General features: G+C 49.9%; 2 protein-coding genes and 1 long non-coding RNA gene across 4 annotated transcripts in view; all 3 read left to right on the top strand.

Annotated features, from left to right (window-relative positions):
• On the top strand, positions 1-12818 carry CAVIN1 (caveolae associated protein 1). The gene is made up of 2 exons (XM_016150873.2): positions 1-896; positions 10370-12818. The coding sequence occupies exons 1-2, from the start codon at positions 426-428 to the stop codon at positions 11069-11071; spliced, it is 1173 nt and encodes a 390-aa protein (XP_016006359.2). The 5' UTR covers positions 1-425; the 3' UTR covers positions 11072-12818.
• LOC118603854 lies at positions 903-7563 on the top strand. The gene is made up of 2 exons (XR_004951365.1): positions 903-2107; positions 5978-7563. It is a non-coding gene; the product is annotated as an uncharacterized LOC118603854 (long non-coding RNA).
• Positions 12819-22494: 9676 nt separating the features above from the next.
• STAT3 (signal transducer and activator of transcription 3) overlaps positions 22495-23416 on the top strand; it is a 51015-nt gene continuing 50093 nt past the window's right edge. The window contains exon 1 of one of the 2 annotated variants that reach the window (XM_016150869.2): positions 22495-22779. The gene's annotated coding sequence lies outside the window, so the exon portion shown is untranslated. The remainder of the gene's footprint in view (positions 22780-23416) is intronic. The other variant, XM_036222038.1, reaches the window with a different exon arrangement.

Below are 23416 nucleotides of genomic sequence, written 5' to 3'. Positions count from 1 at the left end.
TTTCCTCTCCAGCTCACATTCCTCCGCCCCAGTCCCGCTCCCGCCGCCTCCGCTGCCAGTGGAGGCCCTAGTCTCCCGCTCCAACTATTCCAACCATCCTGGGAAGGGTGGGGCGCTCGGCTCTTGGGTCCCCCTGGTTGCCCTCCCTTCCTCATCATCGGTCTCCCCTTCTGCCCCGGTCCCTCCCTTTCTGGGGTGGGGCCAGCCAATGAGGCAACGAGACTCCGGGATTTGGCCTAGGAGCTGGGGAGCTCACTGATTCCCCCGCCCCACAGTCCTGGCCGAGGTCCCGGGGCGCACGGACGTGGCTCGAGTTTCCTCCTCTCTCCTCTGGTTCTCGTTCTCCCCCCTCCCGCTCTTCCTCCTCTCCTCTCCCGCTCCAGCTTCAGCTCCACCCGGCCGGCCCCGCACGGCTCCGGGTAGCCATGGAGGACACCCAGCTCCATATCATTGAGCAGCCGCTTCCCGGGTACCCTGACACCGAGGACCCGGTGTCCTCCCCCGTGCGGGCGCCGGCGGCTGAGGAGCCATCGGGTGCCGGATCCGAGGAGCTGATCAAGTCGGACCAGGTGAATGGCGTGCTGGTGCTGAGCCTTCTGGACAAAATCATCGGCGCCGTCGACCAGATCCAGCTGACCCAAGCCCAGCTGGAGGAGCGGCAGGCGGAGATGGAGGGCGCCGTTCAGAGCATCCAGGGCGAGCTGAGCAAGCTGGGCAAGGCGCACGCCACCACGAGCAACACCGTGAGCAAGTTGCTGGAGAAGGTGCGCAAGGTCAGCGTCAACGTGAAGACCGTGCGCGGCAGCTTGGAGCGCCAGGCCGGCCAGATCAAGAAGCTAGAGGTCAACGAGGCGGAGCTGCTGCGGCGCCGTAACTTTAAAGTCATGATCTACCAGGTGAGCTGGCGGGGAGGACCGCGCCCAGAGCCCAGCGCCCTGCGCGCCGTCCCCGGCCCGGGGCTTGGGGTGGGGAAACCTGCCCGCGGCGCAGCTCTCCCGCCAGCCTGGCAGGGCTCAGGGGACCCACCCTCCTTCGGGCTAGGGCTGCTGGGATGGGATGGGGTAAGGTGGGGTGAGCGGCAGATTCCTGGAGCGCGCAGGGGGCGCGCTCTGCACCCCGCGCCTCCTCACCCAGCCCTCTTCCCTCCGGTGTCAAACAAGTGGTGGAACCGAGTTTGGGGGCTGGACTCTGGGACACGGCCCCTTGAAAACTGCTCCCAACCTGGCTGTTAGAAGTCTTCCTACTCCGAGGAAGTTTTAGGGAAAGCCAGGGGTCCTTGGTGGCCGTTGGGGCCCGCTGTAAGCGGACACTGGCGGCGCGGCCCGGGTTTGGGGCCTCCGGCGCTGCCCGCCCGATATAGCGGGTGATTCAGGGCTCAGGCACGCACCGGCGGGGGCTGCGTCGGCGAGGGACAGCACACCCCGGCGGACCCCGCGCCCCCGCCTCAGCCTCGGCCGCCTACCCCGTGCCCTCGCTGCGATCTGCCTCTGGCCTCCCGGCACTTTCAGGCCGTTAGAGATACCCTCGCCAGCAGCGCGCCGATACCCTTGGCCGGACGGAAGCAGGCAGGCGCGGGCAAGGTGGGAGAGGCAGCGCGAGGAGGGCCAGAGGCGCTGGTGGAGGGTGGTGGACAGCCCCCACGGGGACCCGCGGTCCGGGCGCAGTGAATCACCCCGCATACCTGCGGGGGCGGTGGAGGAGCCCGCGCACTGGCAGGAGGTGGCCGGCGTGCCCCGGGCGCCGCCCAGGGCTCCTGTTGCTTCCTTTGCACATCTCCCCATTTCTCCCGCCTATATAAAAATGGAGTTTTTGTATCATGATCCCCCCAAATAAACATGGGAATCTTAGTATTGCTACCTCTCTCCACCCCCACCCCCGTCCCAATCCCAGTTAGGTGGGGCTGAGCTGAGGGGCTTGGTGATCTTCGCTTGGGTGGGAATGTGCCCAGCCTCACCTCCTCTCTGCTTCCCGCAGGCCTGGTTGATGTTCCAACCCCAAGAAGGCGAGATATGGGGATGGAGGGGTAGTCCGTGCTCCCTCTTTCCCTTCCTCTCCCTACCCAAGGGAATGGAAAGAAATGGAAGGCCAGATTTCCCACGCCCCTTAGGTGAGAAGGGCCCTATCAGGGAGCTGTGGTTTCACTGACCGCTGTGGGGCCTGGTCAAACTGGGTTCTGAGTGCCCGTCTGGGATGCCATGAGGTCCTTGCTTTGGCTTCTCTGGAAGGAGCTAAGAAAGATGCAGACTGGAACGAGTGCTGGGGACAGTAGACACGGGGAGGCGGGTGAGCTCGCACTTATCTGAGGAGGCAGCGATGGGACAGAGGCAGGCTGGGCACACTCTCCGGGTCCCCTCATGCCCAGGACTCCTCCCGAGAGGCGCCTGGCTTTTAAGAAGCTTTGCTTCCCCTCACGTAGCACGCTATCTGGTAGACAACGTTTGCCCGGAGTTTCCACTTAATTTAACTGCTTGGAGGAAGCAGGGTGGGGGGAGGTGAGATTTCTAAAGAGATCCACCTAGCAGCACCGGGGGACATCAAATCAAGGAGAACCAGACAGGGGAGCAAGCCAGCTTCGACTTTTCTCCAATGCTTGGTGTGGTAGAGGGTTGCCATGGAGGGCTAGAATGGGCGACCCTTCTCACTTTAAAGATTCCAGACTGGAGGACCTGGGAAAATTCTTGGTCCTGGGTTAAACTTCCCTATGTTAAAGATGGAGATTCTGAGAGAGGGACTGGTGTGGAGGGAGAAAGACTTCCCTGCAGAGGCCAATAGCATCCCTCTGTTACTCCCTCTCAGCAGTTGGCAGGGATCCGTGGCTGTATATCGTGTGTCTGTAAGGGACGGGTCGGCTTTGACTGCATCTGTACTAAACCAGGGCCAGTGGGGGATAGAGAGTTGAGGTAGAAGGAACAGCTCAAGCTGGGGACCCCGAGCCCCCAAAACACAGAGGAAATAACTAAGGACTAAAGTGGTCCCACCTCAGAGAAAAGCTCAGAGGTAAGGAAAAAATTCCAGCAACAGGGTGGGGCTCAGAGAAGCAGAAGTTCCCAGAGCTGCAGAGCAGATGTTCCAGGTGGGGGTTGGGGGCGGGTATTCAAATACTAGAGGAAAACAGAGGTTGCTCCTCCCTGAGGTCTGTCAGCCTGGGAAGAGAATGAGGTAAAAATAGCTCTGTGCCTTGGCAGACCTAATAGGGAAGATTGGGGGCGGCAACATTTATGGGAAAATCAGGCTGACCGGGTAGGATGCTTGGGGTGGCCAGGCAGAGAGAGATTTGGAGATGGTATGAGTTCTCTAGCATGGGAACAGGGGAGGGGATGCTGTATTCTCTCCTGCAGATGTGGGAGGTGCTGATATAGCAAAAAGGGCAGGGTGGAGGAAAGCATGAAAGGCTGGGAAGGCCCCAGCTGTGGGATCATCTGGCCTCCCACACCTCCTTCCTGGGGAATAAAGGAGGGAATCCCTTGTGTGGCTCCACCCCAGATTCAAAGAACTGCTAGACATAATGATGCCAGATTGTTTGCGCGCACGCACACACACACACACACACACATACACACACACACACACACACACACAGTTCAGCCCCTCCCACTCAAGGATATCAGAGCCCTCACTTTGAACTCACTTCTGAGTTATTCATGTCTTTCTCTGGTATTTCCCTCCCTGTCCTGCAAACAAAAACTAGCACTTGGGCATCCCATTCTATCAGGTAACAGCTAGGCAAACCGCTAGTGAATGAGAGAAGTGAATTCTACCCATAGCCAGGGGTCAGGCTGGGAGTTTGATCAGGCAGGTTGTGAGCACCATACAAACAGGAGGAGCTGTGATCATTAAAGAGCCGATTCTCTCAGACAATGACTTAGATACGATTAGAGTTATTTTAGAGTCCAGAAAGGGATGCTAAAATAGAAATAAATGTTTTCTTGAGCAGTTTTGATGAGGCAGTTAGTGACCTACACACGTACCCATTAAACTTGCTCCAAGCACTTGAGGATTGGACCAGGAAGCATTTAAGGGATTAGGTGGCTCATGAGCACTAAACAGGAGGACACCAGGGCTGGAATGAGGGCTTGCTGGCTTCTCTCCAAGTCCTATTCCAACCTATAGCTCCTTCCTGGACTCAAGACAAATCAGGGCTACCTTGTTCCCGAAGAACTCCAAACCTTTGCCGAGGAATATTTCCAACTTGGACCTCTAGTCCCTCTCACTTTCTAAGCCTAGTGGCCATGAGAGAGCGCTCGGCACTCCTTTCTCTCCAAAAAGCTGAATTTGGATTGTTTTTCCTGGTCACTGGATCCGAAGCAGTATTTTTAGGGGTATTTCTAAGACTAAAGGAAATTGCGCTTCTCTCTGATTTTTTTAAAAAAGTAAATAAAGAAATCTGCCTGTTGTAGAGGCCAAAGTTAAAAAGAAAGAAGATGGCACAGTGGACAACGGATAGGGAGAGGAGAGGGATTACTGTTGCTAGGCAACCAACCTCAGAGCTGAGCGGTGGTTTGTTACTTTTTTTTTTTTTTGAACCATACCATTGTGAATATTTCATCATTCTGTCATGATGGGTTTTTTGAGCTGGAAGATACCTCAGAGATAATCAACTTTAATTTCTTCATTTTGTAGTAGAGGAAGCTGAGGCCCAGAGAGGTGAAGTTAATTGCCTGTTGTCAATGGAGTGATTGGGCAGCAAAGCTGAGGCCAGAACCCAGATGTACCCCTTCTGCTGCTACGTTTTCTTCTCCCCACCTCCTCAGGCTCTGCAGCAGAAATCAGGGTGGAGCCTTGCTCTAACGGAAGGTTAGCTCTGGCTCCTTCATTTTCTGAGGGAGACAGTTGCACAGTCTTGGCGTTGGGGCTGCTTTGTGTGTGTGTGTAGGAGGAGGGGGGCAGGGGAGTGTAGTGTTGGCCAAGAGTGGCCAAGGTTGGTGGCCAATAGCTACTCAGCCTCACAGTGCAGAAGAAGAGGCAATGTGTGGTTACCTGGCCCAATGACCGTGAGCAGGGGGAGCAGGGTGTAAGAACTAGAGCTCGCTGGCCAGTGTGGGTATCCCTTGGCACGGCCTCTGCACCTTGCCGGGAGAGGACCATGGTAGCTCCTGTCTCCTCAGCCTCCCTGCCACTCTTACCTTCTCTCTACCTACAGGGCAGGTTGGCACCTGCTGCATTGTGTTTTCCAGTAACGTTGTTGTTACCAGAGTCTGGTAGTGCCCCCACATATCCCTCTTCCCTGACTTCTGATTGTCCAAAGGAAGAGTGGCAGCTCAGCTCCTCAGCTGGGAGCTGCCACTGGATGCCCCAGGATGTAGGCCCACCTGTCATAAATATGGCTTAGGTTTAGATCCTGATTCCTCTGTGTGTCTTGCTGACTGGTAGCTCAAGCATGGGTGAGGGGAGGGTGGCAAGAGAGGCAAGAGTTGAGGACGTGGCCAAAAGGAAATAGCTGGGATGTCCCTCTTGTATGCCTCTCCCTCCCTTTATCCGGGGCGGCACCCGGTGCCCACCCTGCCCCGGGGAATAACTAGAACTGGGATCAGTAGCCTCTGACTCTGAAGACAGTGAAGTTGTTTGCCTTCTCTTTTACTCATCGGAGCCTCCCTAGTTAGGGTCTAACAACTGGCCTCTTAGAAAACACCTTCTCCACTCCTACCAGCCTCTTTCTCCCATCACTCCGCTCCACGCCCCAAAAGCATAATCCCACTGTCACATCTGGTAGAGATAGAAGGTAGGAGGCCAAGGACAGGATGGGGAAGATTCTAGAGGGAGGAAAGGAGGAGGTTCCATTTAAATTGTGTATTAATTAATAGGTCTGGTCCACTTGATGAAGCATTAAAAATGTGGTTTCTTTCCATCCTAATACATTATGTACTCTCTCTGCCTTCCTACTTACTCACCAGCCCCAACTCTGCATGCTCACCAAGGCCTCTTTCTTTCAACCCCACCTGCACCCAAGCCCCATTTAAACCCCTTTTCCTCATCTTAGCCCAAGAAGAAGCTGAAAGCACCCTCTGACCTGGCCACACCCAAGATCGTGCCTTTTGACCTTCTGCCTGAGACTGAGCCCTTTGACCTGAAGCCTGAGACAGTGCCTGAGCTCCCACCCTTTGACCAGATGCCTAGGGCACTGCCCTATTACCCAGAACCTGTGCCTCTGCCCACCCCAAAGGAACCGACAGCTGGTGGGGGCACTTAGAGTTCCCTGGGTCCTATGGGGTTGTGGGCATGGGGTGTTGCTACAAGTCCACCATCAGCCCACTGCTTAGTGGTGGTCAGTGCGGAATAGCCGGCCTCTTCTAAGCTGCCCCTTGTGGGTGGTTGATGGGTATTGTAAAATACTCTCACGTTATGCAGAATTCAGGCAAATATGGTGTGTGCAATGGGGTGGGAGGCGAAGGGAAGGAGACGTCTCCTACATCTTGGTTTCTGTCCTAATAGGAGACACTCCAAACTCCGTGCTTGAGCTGCACCCAGTGTGCCCTGCATGAAATTGCATGAAACTGCTGTGGCTTCCGATTCCCCCTTCCCTTCATCCTTCTGTCTCCTTCTCAGGGGCAGGCCAGTTTGACTCAAAGCCTCTTTATAGAGGGCCCTCATGAGACCCAGGCCTGGGGTCTATTCTGTGCTCTCTCCACTATCTCTCTGTAGCTGGGGAGAACATTTACACTCATTTTTCCCAGGTTTTTTTTTTTTTTTTAATGTTTTGCAAAGAGATCTCTTATGTTTGCCAGATCCTGCTTTGGGTGGGGCACTCAAAAGCTGCCAACTCTGAGAGGCCGGAAGGGGGTACCGTTTAGCTGGTTCTGGCTTGGATCCTCTGGCACAGTGTTTCTCAACTTTTTTTTTTTTTTTTTTCATAATCATCCCCCTAGGAGTCCTTTTAGACATTTTCCCCTAATTGTTCCCTCCCCAATGAAATTGTAATACTACAGTTATGCTATATATCCATTTATGTACTGGGACTTTTTTTTATTATCTAACTCCCCCTGTCCCAAGAATCAATTTCTGCCCTCTTGGGGACAAAATCGCCCCTATTGAGAATCACCCTGAAAAGAAGGACCCTCTGCCTGTGGTTCCTTCCACCCCCTTGTCTTGGCAACCTAAAGTGGATAGCCTGCGTTTTAAAGATTTTCCCTCTCTTTCACCTCTACCCCAGTCCGCACCCTCTCCTAACATCCTCTCTGAGCAGATCCTGGGTCTCTGAATTACCTTTCCTATCTTCTCTGGCCATTCTCAGGCAGTGGCTAGGGACAGAGCTGGTTTGCTCTCAGGGCTTTATGACAGTGACTCTTCTCTCTGACAGATGCAAAGTGCCTGGCCAAGGACCAGACACATAGTAGGTGCTCAATTAAATTATAGCCATAATAAAATATTCTTTCTAAGCCAAAGGATCTTAAGTTTATATGACAGAGATGGGGAGTGGAATGGAAGGGGCTGAGAGCTTCCCTGGACTAAATTCACCCTGGACTGGTGCCTTCCTGGGTTGGGGAGCTGTGTGTGCTTGGTGGGGGCAGGGGAAGCTGTGCATGTTTTTATTCAGACCTGGTCATTAAAGGTAACTCTGGAAACCAAGCCTGTTGGGAGTGGTGCTTTTTGTTTAATAAAAATGTGAAAACAGAACAAGTAGAGCCCTCCCCCTCTGAGGCCTCTCCTTTGGTTCAGGAGCTCTGCCAGGGAAGTAGGGGTGGGACAAGGGTGCCTGGCCTGTGTGCCCAGGGTAGGGGGAGGTGCTTTGGGATTGTGTTTATGGTTGTTGTAGCAACAGGCAGACTGGGTGGGCCCAAGACAGCGCTCCAAGGCTGTGAGTCATAGAGGAAACCTGGCCTGGAAAGGGGAAGAAAAGAGAAAATTCATTAATGGAGGAGAAAAGCTAAAAGTCATAGTGGTATATTCTCTCCAGAGCCAGCCCCCTAGACATTGTCCAGGGACTTGAGTAGTTGTTTCTTCCCCTATTCCCTGACCTTCTACCAAGAAGGCAGCTCCTCTGGTGTAAACCATTATTCTGGGGGAAAACCTACAGTGAATGGGGTTATAGCCCCAGGTATCTATTTGGACTGGAGGAGATGTCCCCAAATCCAGTCCCTGATGTATTTGAGATTGCTCCCTGATGTATTTGAGACCTTTCATCAGGTACTGAAAAGACAGAATTTGCTACAAGAAGTCTACGACTCTCTCCCTAGCCCTGTTCACTTCCAAGCTCAGTTGGCAAAGACCTTTATCTAGGAAGCCAGAGGCCAGGAAAACCAGCCAGCTCAGCCTTTAGGGGGTGGGGTGGAACAGGGGGAAGAATCAGGGATGCCGGAGGTGGGGCAGGGAGACAATGTGGATTTGTTTTCCAGCAGCTGGGACTGTTTTCCTGACTATTCCCCGCCCATCACCCTTAATCCTTCTCTAGCCCATCCACATTGTCTGAGCTTAGTGAAAGGAGGGGTTCTCCTCCACCCTTTGGTGGCATGTCTATGGATTTCTATTCTGGGAGGCTGTGAATGAGAGATCAGAGCTGGATTTTTTGATATGGGCTGCAGGTAAATTTTGGGTGGAGACAGATGAAGAGGTACTGGAGAGTTTAGATCCTAGAGTCCTAAAATGGGGTGAGAGAGAGAGGACTTGAATACTGGATAAGGAATACTGATTGCAAAAGGAGACCCAAAGGATACAATTGAAAATCAGAGGGAATGCTAAGAGAGACTGGGACCCTCCTACACTCAGAACAAGGAAAACACACCTTCAATGCCTCTATAAGTGGTGAAAGGCAGATGGGTAGACAGAATGCCATAGGATGCCCACAATAGTACTAAGCTAGCTATGTCGACTGGAGACTACAAGTCCCAGCATGCCCTGTGTCCAGGTCACCTTGCCTGCTGGGAGGTGTAGTCAAGTGTAGAGAACTTGAGATGGCTTGATGCCCAGAAGAGCTGGTGCCCAGTTTGAGAGAAGAGGTGGAGCCAGCATTCCTTCTTTGTTCCTGCTAATGCTATTGACAGGGAGGGAAGGAAGTTGGGAGGCGGTGTTCCTAGTTTTCAGTGTAAATCAGGAAACTCGGGGTGGGGAGAGGTTGTGGATGGAAGGGAAGAGGAAAGAGGCCGGGGGCTGTGGAATGAATTTCTGTGGCAGATGGTGCAGAGATACCAAGTGGCCAATGTATGTGTATGTGCGTGTGTGTTTGCATGTTTATGAGAGGGTCAGCTCATGTTGCCTCATTCTTCTCAGTTGGATTTTCTTACAATTCTGGGAAACAATCTTCAGAAAACCCTTTATAAAAACTCTTGTTTCTTCATCTGAAGTCTCTAAAGAGAGTCAGGGCCAAAGAGGAAACCCTATTATGTTCTGAATTATGCCGTTGTTCCTTTTCCATGCCAGCCTCTCCTGCCTTCTGGTGGGTGGTGATCCTGAGATTCCGATACTCTGGCCCAGAGTCAGGATCTTGGAAAAACTTCCTGGAATGGAAAACAGTGCTGATGCTATGTCCTCCTAGGGGAGGAGGGAAGAACTGGCTTTGAGTTCCAGGATCTTAGGGAATTTAGGACCACCATCCTACTCCTGGCCACTTGGGATCTAGTCTGGGGGAAAAAAGCAAAAATGGAAAAGTAACCCCTCCCTTCCATTCCAAGGCGGAGAAGTCAGACCAGAAGAAATATCTATGATGGGGAAAAAGCATGCCCTTGGCTGCCAGTCAGCTTCTTCTTTCCTCCCTGAATTTCTACTTGGAGGGAAACGGCTACTGGTGGAGCCAAACGGTGTGAAGAGGTTGGGGGCTGGGGTGAGGGCAGGGCCACAGCTCTCCTTCCCTAAGACTGGTTCTGAAGTGGTTTCAAGTTTGGAAAACGCACTCTCTTTACCTTGCCTTCAAGTTACCCTACTTGGGGGTCGCCTGGCAATTGGCTGTGAGTTCATCTACCACTCCCCCTCAACCTGAACAAACGCTTCGCAAACCCCTTTGCTTTTAGGCCTGGCTCGGGCAGTGTGTGACTTCGTACACCAGAGGGCGCTCTGTCCATTTCCAAAGTTAAATGGCCATCCCCGGGACGCCAAGGCAAAGCTTTAATATAAGAAGGGGGGATGTAGGGCCCTAGGACGGGGTTGGAGGGCCATAGAGATCTTTAACCGAAGTGCTATTACACTACAGGTTAGTTTCCTACCCGAAGCTCAGTTCTCTCCTCGCCCTGTATGTCTAGTTACCACTCACTCGACACATATTTATAAGGATGCCGCGAGATGTCCAGCTCTGTGTCAGGCGCTGGGACTACAATGGCGATTTCACGAGTCCCACGCACTCAGATTCACCACCTCCCTGCCTCGGGTTCGCCCGGCGTCTCCCCAAGTCCCCATCCAGCTCTGGCCCAGCCCCCCTCATCTTCTCCTTCTGCTCTCCTTTTAGGATGACGTGAAACTACCCTCCAAACTGAGCATCAGCAAGTCGCTGAAAGAGTCGGAGGCGCTGCCGGAGAAGGAGGGCGATGAGTTGGGCGAGGGCGAGCGGCCTGAGGACGACGCGGCGGTGCTCGAGCTGTCGTCCGACGAGGCGGTGGAGGTGGAGGAGGTCATCGAGGAGTCGCGCGCCGAGCGCATCAAGCGCAGCGGCCTGAGGCGCGTGGACGACTTCAAGAAGGCCTTCTCCAAGGAGAAGATGGAGAAGACTAAGGTGCGCACGCGTGAGAACCTGGAGAAGACCCGCCTCAAGACCAAGGAGAACCTAGAGAAGACGCGGCACACCCTGGAGAAGCGCATGAACAAGCTGGGCACGCGCCTGGTCCCCGCCGAGCGGCGCGAGAAGCTCAAGACCTCCAGAGAGAAGCTGCGCAAGTCCTTCACTCCCGACCACGTGGTCTACGCGCGCTCCAAGACCGCGGTCTACAAGGTGCCGCCCTTCACCTTCCACGTCAAGAAGATCCGCGAGGGCGAGGTGGAGGTGCTGAAGGCCACCGAGATGGTGGAGGTGGACGCCGACGACGAGGAGGGCGGCGCCGAGCGTGGCGAGGCCATCGACCTGCTGCGCGGGAGCAGCCCCGACGTGCACACGCTGCTGGAGATCACCGAGGAGTCAGATGCCGTGCTCGTGGACAAGAGCGACAGCGACTGAGCGGGAGTTGCGCGGGGCTCAGCCCTGGAGGCCGCGCCACCCCGCTGTTCCCCGCCGTGCCCCCTCCCCCGATTCCTTTCCCTCCTGAACTTTCTCTTTCGCATTCTTTCTCGGCCCCAAATGGGCTGATATGTTTCTAAAGTGAGAACACCTCCCTTCAAGGAGTACCCCCCTCAAGTCTTACAGCTATTAAGACGGGGCGGAGGCAGCCTCCATCCACAAAGCACAGCCCCACTTTGGGCATAGTCTGGGTGGAAACGGAGAGGGGAGTGATCCACGTCCTGGTTGTGCAAGTTGGGGATCCTGGGGGAAAACGCTGTCGTTTCCATAGTTGGCCCCCTCCCCCTTGGGCCAGGCTGCCTTTCCCCCAAACTGACACCCAGCTGCTGTCATTCCTGCTCACTGAGCTCTTCTTTCTCACCCTGATCCCTGGAGGCTTCAAAGCCGAAATTACCGTAATAGGAAAGAATGAATTCTGAGGAAGACCCTTGCCCACATGGGAGAACTTGAAAGTAGCTTTTGGGAGAACCTGGGCAGTGGAGGAAAGAGGGCAGAGTGAGCCATGAACCTGGATGAGGGTCTAGCACAGGCTGTATCTGCAAAGGCTCCCAACAAGGAAGGCTGGAGCTAAGCGGAGCCTGGGGAAAGGGGAGAGGGTGGCACACACACACACATACACACACACGTATCTGCACACATGGCTATGGCTTTGGGAAAAAGAATGGGAAATAGTAGGCAGTGGAGATGGGTGAAGAGATGAGCGTTCTCTTCATTAGTAGCACGAGAAACACAGGACTAGAATCCCATCTTACTGGGGTTCTCAGAGGACAGCAGGACCATTTCAGGATAAGGACAGAGGACAGTGTGAGAAAGCGATGAACGGAAGAAAGAGGTAAGCGTCATCCCATCCCTCAGTAGGGCTCTGAATGGTGCCCCAGGAGGCGTCTATTCCTCAAAGCCCAGAAAATTAGAGCCCCAGAAGGGGGCAGCACCAGACCGCAGAGGGCTGGGAGTTAGGCGCGAGGCTGCTGGAAAGAGAGCAAGGTGCTCATGGCCAGGCCACAGAACTGAGAGCTGGAGGGGCAATGAGGAGAGTATAGTATCTCTGTGAATAGGGCAACCCAGCCTTGCCTCACTCCTGGCAGATTCTTCTCAAGATCCTTCCCTAGAGCTAGTATAAGAGATGCAGAACTTGCCAAGACCTCCTTGCCCTTATGGGTTCCTCTCCTGAATCTTTGGAGGTAAGAGAGTTGCTACTTCCAGGTTCTCCTCAGGATGCTAAAGTCCCACTGTTCCTCCCCAGTAAAGGGGGTTGTCAGAAGCAAGGACAACTCCCCTCCCCCGCAAACCACAGCCCAAAGAGGGGACTGAAGGCTTCCTCCTTCTCCCCCACCTCCTCTGCCTTATCTCCCCTGCTCTGCTTTTTAGAATTGCAGCTAATTGTTTTAATGGGGGGAGGGAGGGAGGGAGCCTGGGGACACAAACCTTTTTTTTTTACAATACAAAGCTTCGCTCCCCTTTCCTCCCCACTCCTCCCGCTTTTCTTGGTTCCCTTCTCTTTTCTGAATGCTCGGGAGACAGGTCAGCTGAGGGAGGATGGGGATTGCGGGACAAGATCCCTTGGTGCTGATGCGCAAAAGGGGCCTAAGTTGTGGGCAGACGCAGTTTCCTGCAGGCTCTGGGGAGCCTCTCACGTTGCTGTGTCCTGGTGAGCAGCCCGACCAATAAACCTGCTTTTCTAAAAGGATCTGTGTTGGGTTGTACTCTCTGAAGGCAATTATGTAGGATAAGTTACAGAGGACAGGAAGGAACCAAGGAGGGAGAGAAAAAGAGAGGACTGTTGGTTAAACTTGCCTCACTTGCCTGGGCGTGTATGTGTGTGTTGTGGTGTGTTATTATCACTCCCATTTTAGAGATGAAGAAACACAGAGACGTACTTGTCTAAAGTCATGTAGCTGCTAAGTGGCCTAGCTGGGATTCTAAGCCCAGTAGCCTGGCTCCTCAGTCTGTTGTAATCTGTAACTCTGTACAGTCTGGATCCACTTCCCTGCTGTCTGGACTTTGGCCCTCCGGACACGCCCAGTTACTCTACTCCACTTGAGCTTCCCCCAGGTACACACTTCAGAATCATAGGCCTGGAGGAGGCAGCCTCTGGAGTGGGAAAGTCAGAGGCCCTGATTTGGAGGACTGAATGTCAGAAAGAAAGGATTCCTGTGTGCGTCATATGCCAATCATAGCCACACAGCATAGTTACTTCTCCCCATGACCCTGGTGTGGGCACCTATTTCATTGTTTGTGCAGCCTCTCTTCCTCAGGAGCGGCCTTCCCCACTTGCCCACAGCATTTCCCAGAGCGGTAGACTCAAATTATCGCGTGGGTTCTGCCAGCATCAGAATCACCTGGGAAGAAGTGTCCCGAATAAATATAATGCTTTTCTGAGGCTCTACCCCAGCATCCTGCCACTACCCTGGACAAACTGAGTCTTTCCTAATGAGTCATATATTCTCCTTTGACTCTCCTGCCCCTACCCCCACCCCCAGAATCCAGAGTTCTAAATTTTCCGGAAGGGGCTGACTTCCCTCCAAAAGAATTAGAAACTGATGCTGAAAATTCGGAAATTGGGACCCAGGAAACTTTTCTCCTGCCAGGAGACCCACACTAAGGGTCCTTCTTCCTCTGGGATCCGGATGTGCAGCTGTGAGAAATAGAATGAAGTCAGAACTCCAGCTATGGAGGGGAACCAAGAAAGGTCCTGAGACATTAGCTATATCTACTCTTGCCTGTAGCAATAAGGCTCCCGATCCCTCTTCCTTTTCTTGCACAAGCTGTGCCTCCTCGCTGATCCCCCACACTTTCCATACCAGCCCAGTTACTTTGCTGTACCTACCCATCTCAGCTCTGTTCTGGCCACCACTTTGTTAAGAGTGGTCCTAATTCTCTGAACAGCCACTGCACCATGGGCTCTGCACTGTTCCTCCTCTACATCACAGTGTGGGGCCACAGAAGTTTGCCTAGCACCAGAAATTACCTCTTTTCCTCCTCTCTTGTGGAGGAGGGGAGGAGGAGGGCTGGTCTCAGGCACTGGTGAAATAATCGACTGCCTACCAGCAGGATCTGATGGGCATCCCAAATTTCCACACCCACAAAGCATCTTTTCCACCAACCAGAACTGAACCCATTATTATTATTTCCATGGGTTAGAATCAGACAATAAACCAGGAGTATTGCCTCCCAAGATTCCCTTCGATGTTACCGGGGAGCTGAGGAAGTTCTATAGACTCAGATTGAGTTCTCAAGTCTCTAAGTGGTATCTTCAAAGTCCTTATCCCTAAGAGGTAACTTTCCATTGGGGTCAGAAGAAGATAGCTGCAGTCAGTCTTGGACTGGTGCAGATCCTCATCTGCTCTCACATGGGGTATTCAAATGTATCTATATCTATCTATCTATCTATCTATCTATCTATCTATATCTATATTTATATCTACATCTATATCTACATCTATATCTATACATCTACATCTACGTGTGTATCTATATCTCTATATCGTACTTCACAGTTTAAATACCTTCCTTTGACCAAAGGGTTAACTCCTTGGCACGGTTCTATAAGTTCTCTTAAGATTCTGGTCTTTACCCCAGTTCTTACTGTTCTTTAGCATGCTCTTTAGGGAGCCTGCTGGCCAGAAATGGACCACACATTTTCAGGTCTGTGGCCCTTTGCTCAGGCTGTTCCCTTTTCCCTTTCCATGTCCCCTCTTTAAAAAAAAAAAAAAAAAAATTGACAACAGCCTTTATTTATTTGTTTGTTTGTTTGTTTGTTTTTGTTGTAGAATTCATCTCCCCTCTTAAACCAACCTCTTCCCCAGTCCCACCTCAGTCACACAAATCATTCCCTTCTCAGGGCTCCCATAGAACTTTATGTCAATAAACATTTGTCGAATGAATGAATTAATGACAAGACTCAAGACTCTTTCCATTGCCAGTGTCATCAACTCACCTCAAACTGGCTTCAACAGGAAAAAAAAAAAAAAAAAAGCAAAACTGAAAACTAACACAGTAGGAATTAATGTAACTGAAAACGTTCCTGATAATAGGTCCAGGGGTGTCTGTATGAAATTTATGATGTATTATTATTAGAATTTATCTCTCTTCTTATCTTCTCTTTTCTACTGTATTTGTTTCATTAATAATCAGATTTTCCCCATGTTGGCAAAGACGACCATCAACAGCTGCAGGCTTATGGCTTAACGGCTGAACAACTCCCATTAAGAGGGTTTCTTTTCAAATGCTTCCAGCTAGAGTCTCAGATACGATTCTCATTCACCCTGACAGGTCACACATTCCAACCACTGCCTCTGACCAAATCTAGGTCATGTACTTCTAGAACCCAACCAAAGTGTGGGATTGAGTGTGAAGGAAGGCTGATTTCCCAAAGGAAATTTGGGTTGCAGTTATCAATAGAAAGGGAAGAGGATGATGGACAGACAAAACAATAGGTGTTCTTTTCAAGTGATCTGTTTATGACTGTGCTAGGAGTCAGGAGACTGAAAGACGACATATCTAGCTCTTGATTTTAAAGGGTTTGCAACTAGTGAGAGAGGCAGATATTCAGAATAGCTAGAAGAGATGACTGTCAGAGAGGTAAAGAGAAATGCAATGACAATATATCAGAAAGGGATTAATCCTGCTTGAGAATATGGGGAAAACTTAAAGGAGGAAGGGGGCTTTTAGATTGTGATTCGAAACCTGGGTAGAATTTCAAATAGATGTTGCTGTGGGGCAGAGATGATATTTTACTTGATTTTTGTGTCACCAGAGCCTAATGGTGTCTCAAATACGATTGTATTGGTTGATGTCATTTGGATGAAAGTATAAGAAAAGGACATTAGTCAAAAGGGAAAAAGGAACTTGTGTTGGAAGGCTGCCAAGATATCCCATGGATTCCAAGGAATTGCTGAGCAGCCAGACAAGGAAAGGCAGGAATCAGGAGATCTCCGGGGACTTCTGAGAGGGAGTTGATGGATGGCCCTCTCTAAAGTGCTGGCATTAATGGAACCCAGGCTCTGTGCCTCTCAGTTTCAAATTCCAAGTTCCTGGCAGAGAGGATCTGATTAAGCCAATAACATTAGTATTTGACCTAGATTTAATAATCTCTGGATAGGAGGACAGGATCATGTCATACAGATGTGGCTGATGAGTCCTACTCCAGTGTATGATTGGGAAAGGGAGGAGCAATTCTCAGGAAAGGAGGACTTCAGCCACGCAGGACCCAAGAGCTATCTATTGAAACAATAGGTACTCAATACATGTTAATTAAATGAAAGTATTGATATGATATCTTCAGGCAAAGGGAACACTTTACAGAAAGACTAAGAAGTGGGAACACTGAAGGCATGACTGAGGAACAGTTAATAGGATTATGGAATGTAACAGCTAAAAGGGGTCTTGTTTTATAGATAAGGAAACAGGAGACATTTTACAGAAGAAGTTGCTGTGGACTCAGGAGAGAAAGTAATTTATACCTAATAAGACTCAGCATAAAAGTTATCAGAAGAGAGATGGTCCTTGAAGTGCTAGGAATGGATGAGTTTGCCAAAGGAGGGAGTTAAGGAGAGAAGAGGATGGAATTTAGAATTAAAGATAGGAGTGTTCACCATTAGGGGATGATGGGAGTTGGGGGAGCAGCAAACTAGACCATGAAATGGTTAGGAAGGGAGAAGATCTAGCTGGGTGCAAGGCACTTTCATAAACATTATCTCAGGTAATTCTGATGTGTATTTATATTGGATGGCCCTCTATTTAGAAAAGTCTCTGCCTCCTTTCTCCAGGGTTTTGTCTCTGTGGGGTTACAAAGACCTCCTACCCTGTCCACAGATGCTTTGTTAAGATGGATTTCTGGTCCTGTTTGGACCAATGATATCTATGGATGTTCGAGCCAGCATCCATAGAGACTGAACATTTTTAGTAGCAGCCTCAAGTCAAGTCATGACAAGGGAAGGGCAGAACGCAAGTGGGATGTTACACAAACTCCCTCTGGTGAGGTTCCCAGAATTGCCCTTCCCAAGGTGTGGTTGTTTAATTCTTTATTTGAATTTGGGAGAGATCCCAGTTCCCTTCCAATAAGTCTCCCTTACCCCAACCTTTTTTTTTTTAATTTTATTTTTTATTTTTTTGCATAAGATAATAATAGTTAACATATATTGAGGGGTCGCAATGTGCCAAATGCTGTATTGAATGCTTTGCAGGTTATCTCATTTAATCTTCATGACAACCTATGAGGTAGATGGTCTCATATTCTCTGTTTCACACACAGATGAGGAAACTGAGGTTCAGAGAGGTTAAGCAATTGGCCCAGGATCATGCTGTTGTGTAGGTAGGTGGCTGAGCAGTGGACCCTGCCAGGACCTGGCTTTTATCTATCATGCTGCACAATTAGCTTGAGAGTATTTTCCATTCAAAAGCACTTTAATGCAAACTCACCAAGGTCAGAATTATGTTCTCTATTTGAAGATGAGTGTGCTGAGGCTCAGAGAGGTTAAAACCTTGTCCAGGGTTGCACAGCTCATTCTGTGTCAGAGTTGGGATTCAAACCCAGAGTATCTCATTTCAGATCCCATTAGCTTTCTAGTTAATGCAATTGCTTTCTTTGACCACTGTGATGATCAAGAGAGGAAAGAATACCTAGGAGTGAGGAAGGCAGATGATCAACAGTACCAGATCATAGAACAAAGTAAAATGATTGGGAAGAATACTTCAAATTTGGGGAGGAATAAGTCCCCAATGGCCTTCAAGGACACTGCTATGGAGAGGAGAGGGCAGAAGACCCCTTGGTGGAGCAAGTTGGGGTGAGGACATGGAGGTCATGATGAGAAAGGGGGGATAACTTGGGGGTCAAGATAAGAAAGAAGGAGTATCTTTGGAGCCAGAAGGGAAGGGATAAGTAGAGAAGGTAAGGAGGGAGAGGAGAATCAATACGACTCAGAGAGGGGAGGGGAGGGACCAAAAGCACTTCCATTCATTCAATAAGTATTCACTGATCGTTTATTTCTAGGGAGCACCAAACAGGTAAGATGCATTTTTTTTTTGAAATCAACAATATAATGAAGATGACAGATAAGGAACTGTAAACATAAATAGAATGAGAATTATAACAAGAGTTTCACAAGAAACAGTGTATAGAGATAGAGATTAAGGGGCCAGGAGCAGCTTTGGGTGGGGATGGTTAGACAAGGCCTTTCTGAGTAGGTGAGACCAGAAGGGTGAGAGGAAACTAATTGTGCCAAAGCTGGAGGAGGAAAAGGAATGGCACATGCAAAGGCCCTGAGGTGGGAAACGGACTGAAGGGACAGAATGACATGGTATGACTTATGTTTTAAGCAGGAAAAGAGCTTAGCCTTGAAAGTATTGAGGAGGGAGGACTGTTCTTCAAACAAGAGGCAAGGGGGATGCTTACATGATGATACCTGAGAAGTGTTTTTGCACAAGGAAAGTAGAGATTTAAGAAGTTCATGTTGCACAGACCTGCTCTTCTCTGTGATTTTAGTGAGGGGGTGTTGGGCGGCCCTGTGTGAATGAACCTTTCTGTTGCTGAGTCCCATGGGGTTCCCATCACCCATACAAGTTGCCCCTTTTGGTCACTGCAGTGACATCCCACCATTTGCCACCTCTAATCTTTTTCTCTAAATCTTCTCTTCCTTGCTATATACCTTCTTCTTGATTCAGAGTTTTACTGCTAATTCCTCCAGGGAAGAGGAAGTAAACAAAATATTTCTAGAACTTTAAAAAGTCTGATAAGTCTCAGTTCCTGATCTAGCCTATAGTTCCTCTGAGTCTCTCTGAGGTGATAAATGGAAACCTATCCTGGTTACCTATTGATGTGTAACAAACCAACTCAGATCTTAATGGCTTAAAGCAATGACAACATTTATTTGCTCATGAATTCGCAATCTGGGTATGGCTCAGCAAAAATGTCTCTTCTCTACTCTATTTGGCCTCCATTGGTGTGGTTTGAAAGCCGGGGGCTGGAATCATCTGGACGCTGGTTCTCTCACAGTTGATATTTGCTGTCAGCTGAGCCTTAGCTGGACTGTTGGCCAGAACATCGTAGTGTGGCTTCTATATAGAGCTTGGACTTCCTTACGACATGGTGGCCGAGTTCCAAGGGGGAGTGTGCCAGCAGAAAGAGTCAGGTGGAAGCTGTATCGCCTTTTTCAACCTACCCTTAGAAGCCATGGAGCATCATTTCCATTATATTCTATTTATTAGAAGCAAGTCACTGAGGGGATGGAATTAGACTTTTCCTTTAGATGGGAGAAGTGTCAAAGAATTTTGAGGACGTGTTTATAAATCACCATAAACTCACCGGACTTTGACATAGTGCCTTTATTCACTTGATGGGTATAAAATGGGAGTTTCACCTTTTTCCCTCCTTTAGACCCTTATTTGGGGGATCCAAGAGGAAAGTTAAGCCTGGAACTATGGTCAAGGAAGAGTAGTTATTCAGGCTCTCAAAGTACACACTTGGATTTGAATCTTGGCTCTGTCATTTACCCGCTCTGTGTACTTGGGGAAGTCACTTAACCTTGAGTATGCCTCATTTTCTCTGTAAAATCACAGTATCCTCCTCATGGGGTTATTGTAAGGATTAAATGAGTTACATGTGTTATAGAATACATACTTAGATTACTGGCTAGTGCACAGTAAATACTCCATAAGTGTTAGCTGTTGCTGATATGATTATCCAACATATGTTTATTATTCTCTTTAATTAAATTAGGCTTAGGTGAGTTCTGGGCTAGATGCTAGATATTTTCAAACATGTGGGCAGAGAGTCTGGGCTTTGGAGTCAGCCAGACCTGATACTCATTCTGAGTTTACTTATAGTTTCTAGCTGTGGGATCTTAGATCAGTCTTTCACTTTCTCAGCTATAGTTTCCTTAGTTGAAAATAATTATAGTAGTACCCTATATCACTAGGTTCTGGTGAGAATCACATGAGATAATAACCTTAGCTCAGTCCTTGGAAAATAGTAATTACTTAATAAATGTTAATTATTAATTTTATTTATCAGGAAGTAAGCTAATGAGGCAGAGAATGCTATACTAGATAGGGAAACTCCCTCTAAGGGATTCCAGCAGAAGAAGAGATTAACTTTACCAGGAAGAATCTCCAAAAGCCCAGAGGAGGTGATATGGGAACGGAGTTTTGAAGAACGAGCAAGAGTTTTTCAGGTAGGAAGTGGGGAAAGAGAAGGTATTCCAGGTGGCAGGAAGATCTACAATGGCATGAAGTTACAGAGGTGTTGACATGTTTGGAGGAAGGTGATAAATTCAATGTGGGAGCTTAAGGTATGTGGAATAGAGGGGATGAAGCTGGAAAGGGAAGTTCAGGTCAAAGCATTGGTTCAAGTGAAAGAAACTGTCATCTGTAAGCTGAGGGGGACTGGCAGGGTGTGGAGCAAAGCTAGTGGCTGGGCTGGAGAGAGGTTTTGTAGGTGGAACAGATAGGCTCAGGGGTAGATTTTCTGTGTGAATTCAGGAGAGGGCACTGAGGAAAACAAAAGCCAGCTGCTGAGGAGTCAGGGGAGGAGGATGAAACAAAGTTATGGGATGTGAAGTTCAAAAACCTGGCTCTGGTATATCTCTGAGTATCTCCATGATCCGAGCGAGATTGTCATACTATTTTGGTCTTAGTTTCCTATCAATAAATAATGTGGCCTCTCCTATCTGCTACACATAATTGTTGTGAGAAAGAAAAGAGGTAATGAGTGTGCAAGTGCTTTATAAGCAGTAAATAACTAAATAAATATTAGTTCCTGTGTTCTCAGGGAGGCAGTCAACTGCATGGGATAGCACAGCTAAAGCAGGGTTTAGGTGAGGTGGAAGGTAGGGGATATTTGTTTGTTCTGGATGAAGATAAAGATAGACACAGAGATCAAAACACACACACACACACACACACACACACACACACACACCCCTCAGATAGAAATGGCAATTTCCACACTGGGCCGGGTCTACAGAAGGGCAATGGGAAACTCAATCCCACCACCAGTAAGCCTGCCAGTTGCCTTATACTGCTCTCATCTCTCATTGGGATGTGAATTAGGTGGTCCAAAGGTCCAAATCTGGTCTTTGTCTTCTTTTCAGGTTCTGGGGAACCACAAGAATTTGTGAGTAAAAGCTTGCACTGTACATACCTAGGGCTAGAATCCATAGTCTCCAGCAGAGTCCAGAAGGCCCCGTGACAGCCCCAGCCCCCAAAGGTTAAGAGTCATTGATTTTCTCACCAGAGATGAATAAGAATAGCTATCCTTGGGGAGAGAACTGGTGGGGGAAGAGGGGAATTTTCGTTTTTCATTTTCAACTTTTCTGAAATCTTTGAATTTCCTAACTACAAACATGTGTTAGTTTCATTGAAAAAACTATCACCAGGGGTTATCTGGGTGGTGACATAACAGGCCCTTTTAAGATTTTATCTTTATACCCCTTTGTATTAAACAAACACAATAAACACAAGTACTAATAGTACTAATAGCTGTTATTTTAAAACCCTGATATTATCAGCACACAGACACACAAATTACTCCATTATGCAAAGTACATCCTCTATTATGTAAGGTAAAATGTCTACATTTCCTATAAACTTGCATTTGAAGTAGACGAGAAAAAAAAAAAGGCAGGCTATTTCAAGCATTTCAATTCAGAAGCATAAAAATAATGTGTATACGTGTCAATCTTCATATGTAGTGTCTTCTGCATTCTCGTGAACTGGCCAATGTGCCAGCAGTTGGCGTTTGATGCCTGAAGTGATGGAACGGAGAGCAGGGTTAAATCCACTACCGTCTCCCCACGCACTCTAGTAATTACTCTATTTTCACGTCATATTTCCGGGTGTGTGTGTCCTGTCTCACGCAGAAACTTAAATTCAAAGCAGGCGGGAGTCACCCATGTTCTTTTTACTGTCCCCAGAAACCCAATTGTGGTGTTGGGCCCCCTGAGGATCATGCGATACCTGGAGATTGTCTAACTGGCTGATTCCCACGTGGTTAGTGACTCCCAACCTCGCTGCCACGTGGTGTCAGGCCGGGAAAAGGGAGAACAGGCAGAGGAGAGCTGCATCAGGGGCATTTAAAGTGTCTTGACGTCACGCACTGCCAGGAACTCAGCTGAGTTTTTAGCAGGACATTCCGGTCATCCTCCCTTCCTCCCCCCGGATTTCTGTGCCCGAGACCTTGGCAATTCCTCTGCTGCTGCGGAGGGAGGAGCACTAAGCCTTCGGAACAGCCACCACGGGGCGTTCCCAGTTTTATGTGGCTCCGCCTTTTTCCCCAGAGGCCCTCCTCATTGGTCAGTGGGTGGGGCTTCGGGTGTACGGTACACACGCCAGGGCCTCTGGGTGGCGGAGAAAACTGGCTGTCTCATGAATTATGCAAGACGGCATGTCGCGGGCAGGCTGGGGCTGGGCAGGGATTGGCTGGAGGGGCTGTAATTCAGAGATTTCCGGAGCTGCGGCGGTGTAGACCGGGAGAGCCTGGGGTTCCGACGTCGTCGCGGAGGGAGCGAGCGCAAACCGGATATTTGTCGAGCACCCCAGCTCTGCGCTCTCTTGGTGTTTGCTAGGAGAGACCCTGTGGCCTGAGGGAGCCCCGTGGCCCGCACCCCGGCGCAAGCGCACCCCGGCCTGTTGGGCCTCAGCGGGAGAAACAGGTGAAGGGGGTGAAGGGTGGGGCTGCCCCCCGACGACTCCCAGGCTTGGGTATCTCGGGGGACACCGGAAGGACTGGGAGCCCCTGGGTGTCTGGGGAAGTTGCGGATGGAAACTAAAGGGGGATGAGGGGATACGAGGTGACATGGAGAGTCGCTCCAAAGGGACTACTCCTGGGGATGACAGGAGCGAGCCTCGGAAGGGACTGGGGGCGCTGGAAGGAAGTTTCATTCTTCGGAGAATGGAGAGTCGCCGAGGAAGAGAGAATGGGCTCGAAGGAGAGGACCATGGGGCGGCAGGTGGGGGTGGCAGGGGTGAGGGACAGCCCCCCGACTTCCTGCTCCCTGGGGCTCCGGGGACGTTCCGGCCACAGGAGCGACTGTCACGCTGGCGGAGATCAAGGAGAGGTTGGGGGTCGGTTGAAAAAGAGCCTCCCCTCCGCCCCCCTCACTTCCTTGGCCTTGCCCTGTTCGAGCTCCTTTAGGAGCCAGCCGTGCCCCTCTGGAGGTAGGAATAGGTGTCTCCCCACTACTGTCTTTTGCTCTGGTTGGTTGTGGGCAGGATTATTGCATAAGAATCAAGTTTCCTGTAGGGAAATTGACAGCCTTGTATTCTTTCTAAATTCCCTCCCGTCTTTTT

This window comes from Rousettus aegyptiacus, unplaced genomic scaffold, assembly GCF_014176215.1.
Source record: "Rousettus aegyptiacus isolate mRouAeg1 unplaced genomic scaffold, mRouAeg1.p scaffold_m13_p_6, whole genome shotgun sequence".
Lineage (NCBI taxonomy): Eukaryota > Metazoa > Chordata > Mammalia > Chiroptera > Pteropodidae > Rousettus > Rousettus aegyptiacus.
Note: the sequence above shows the minus strand (reverse complement) of the source record. Positions and strands in the feature narration are given on the sequence as shown.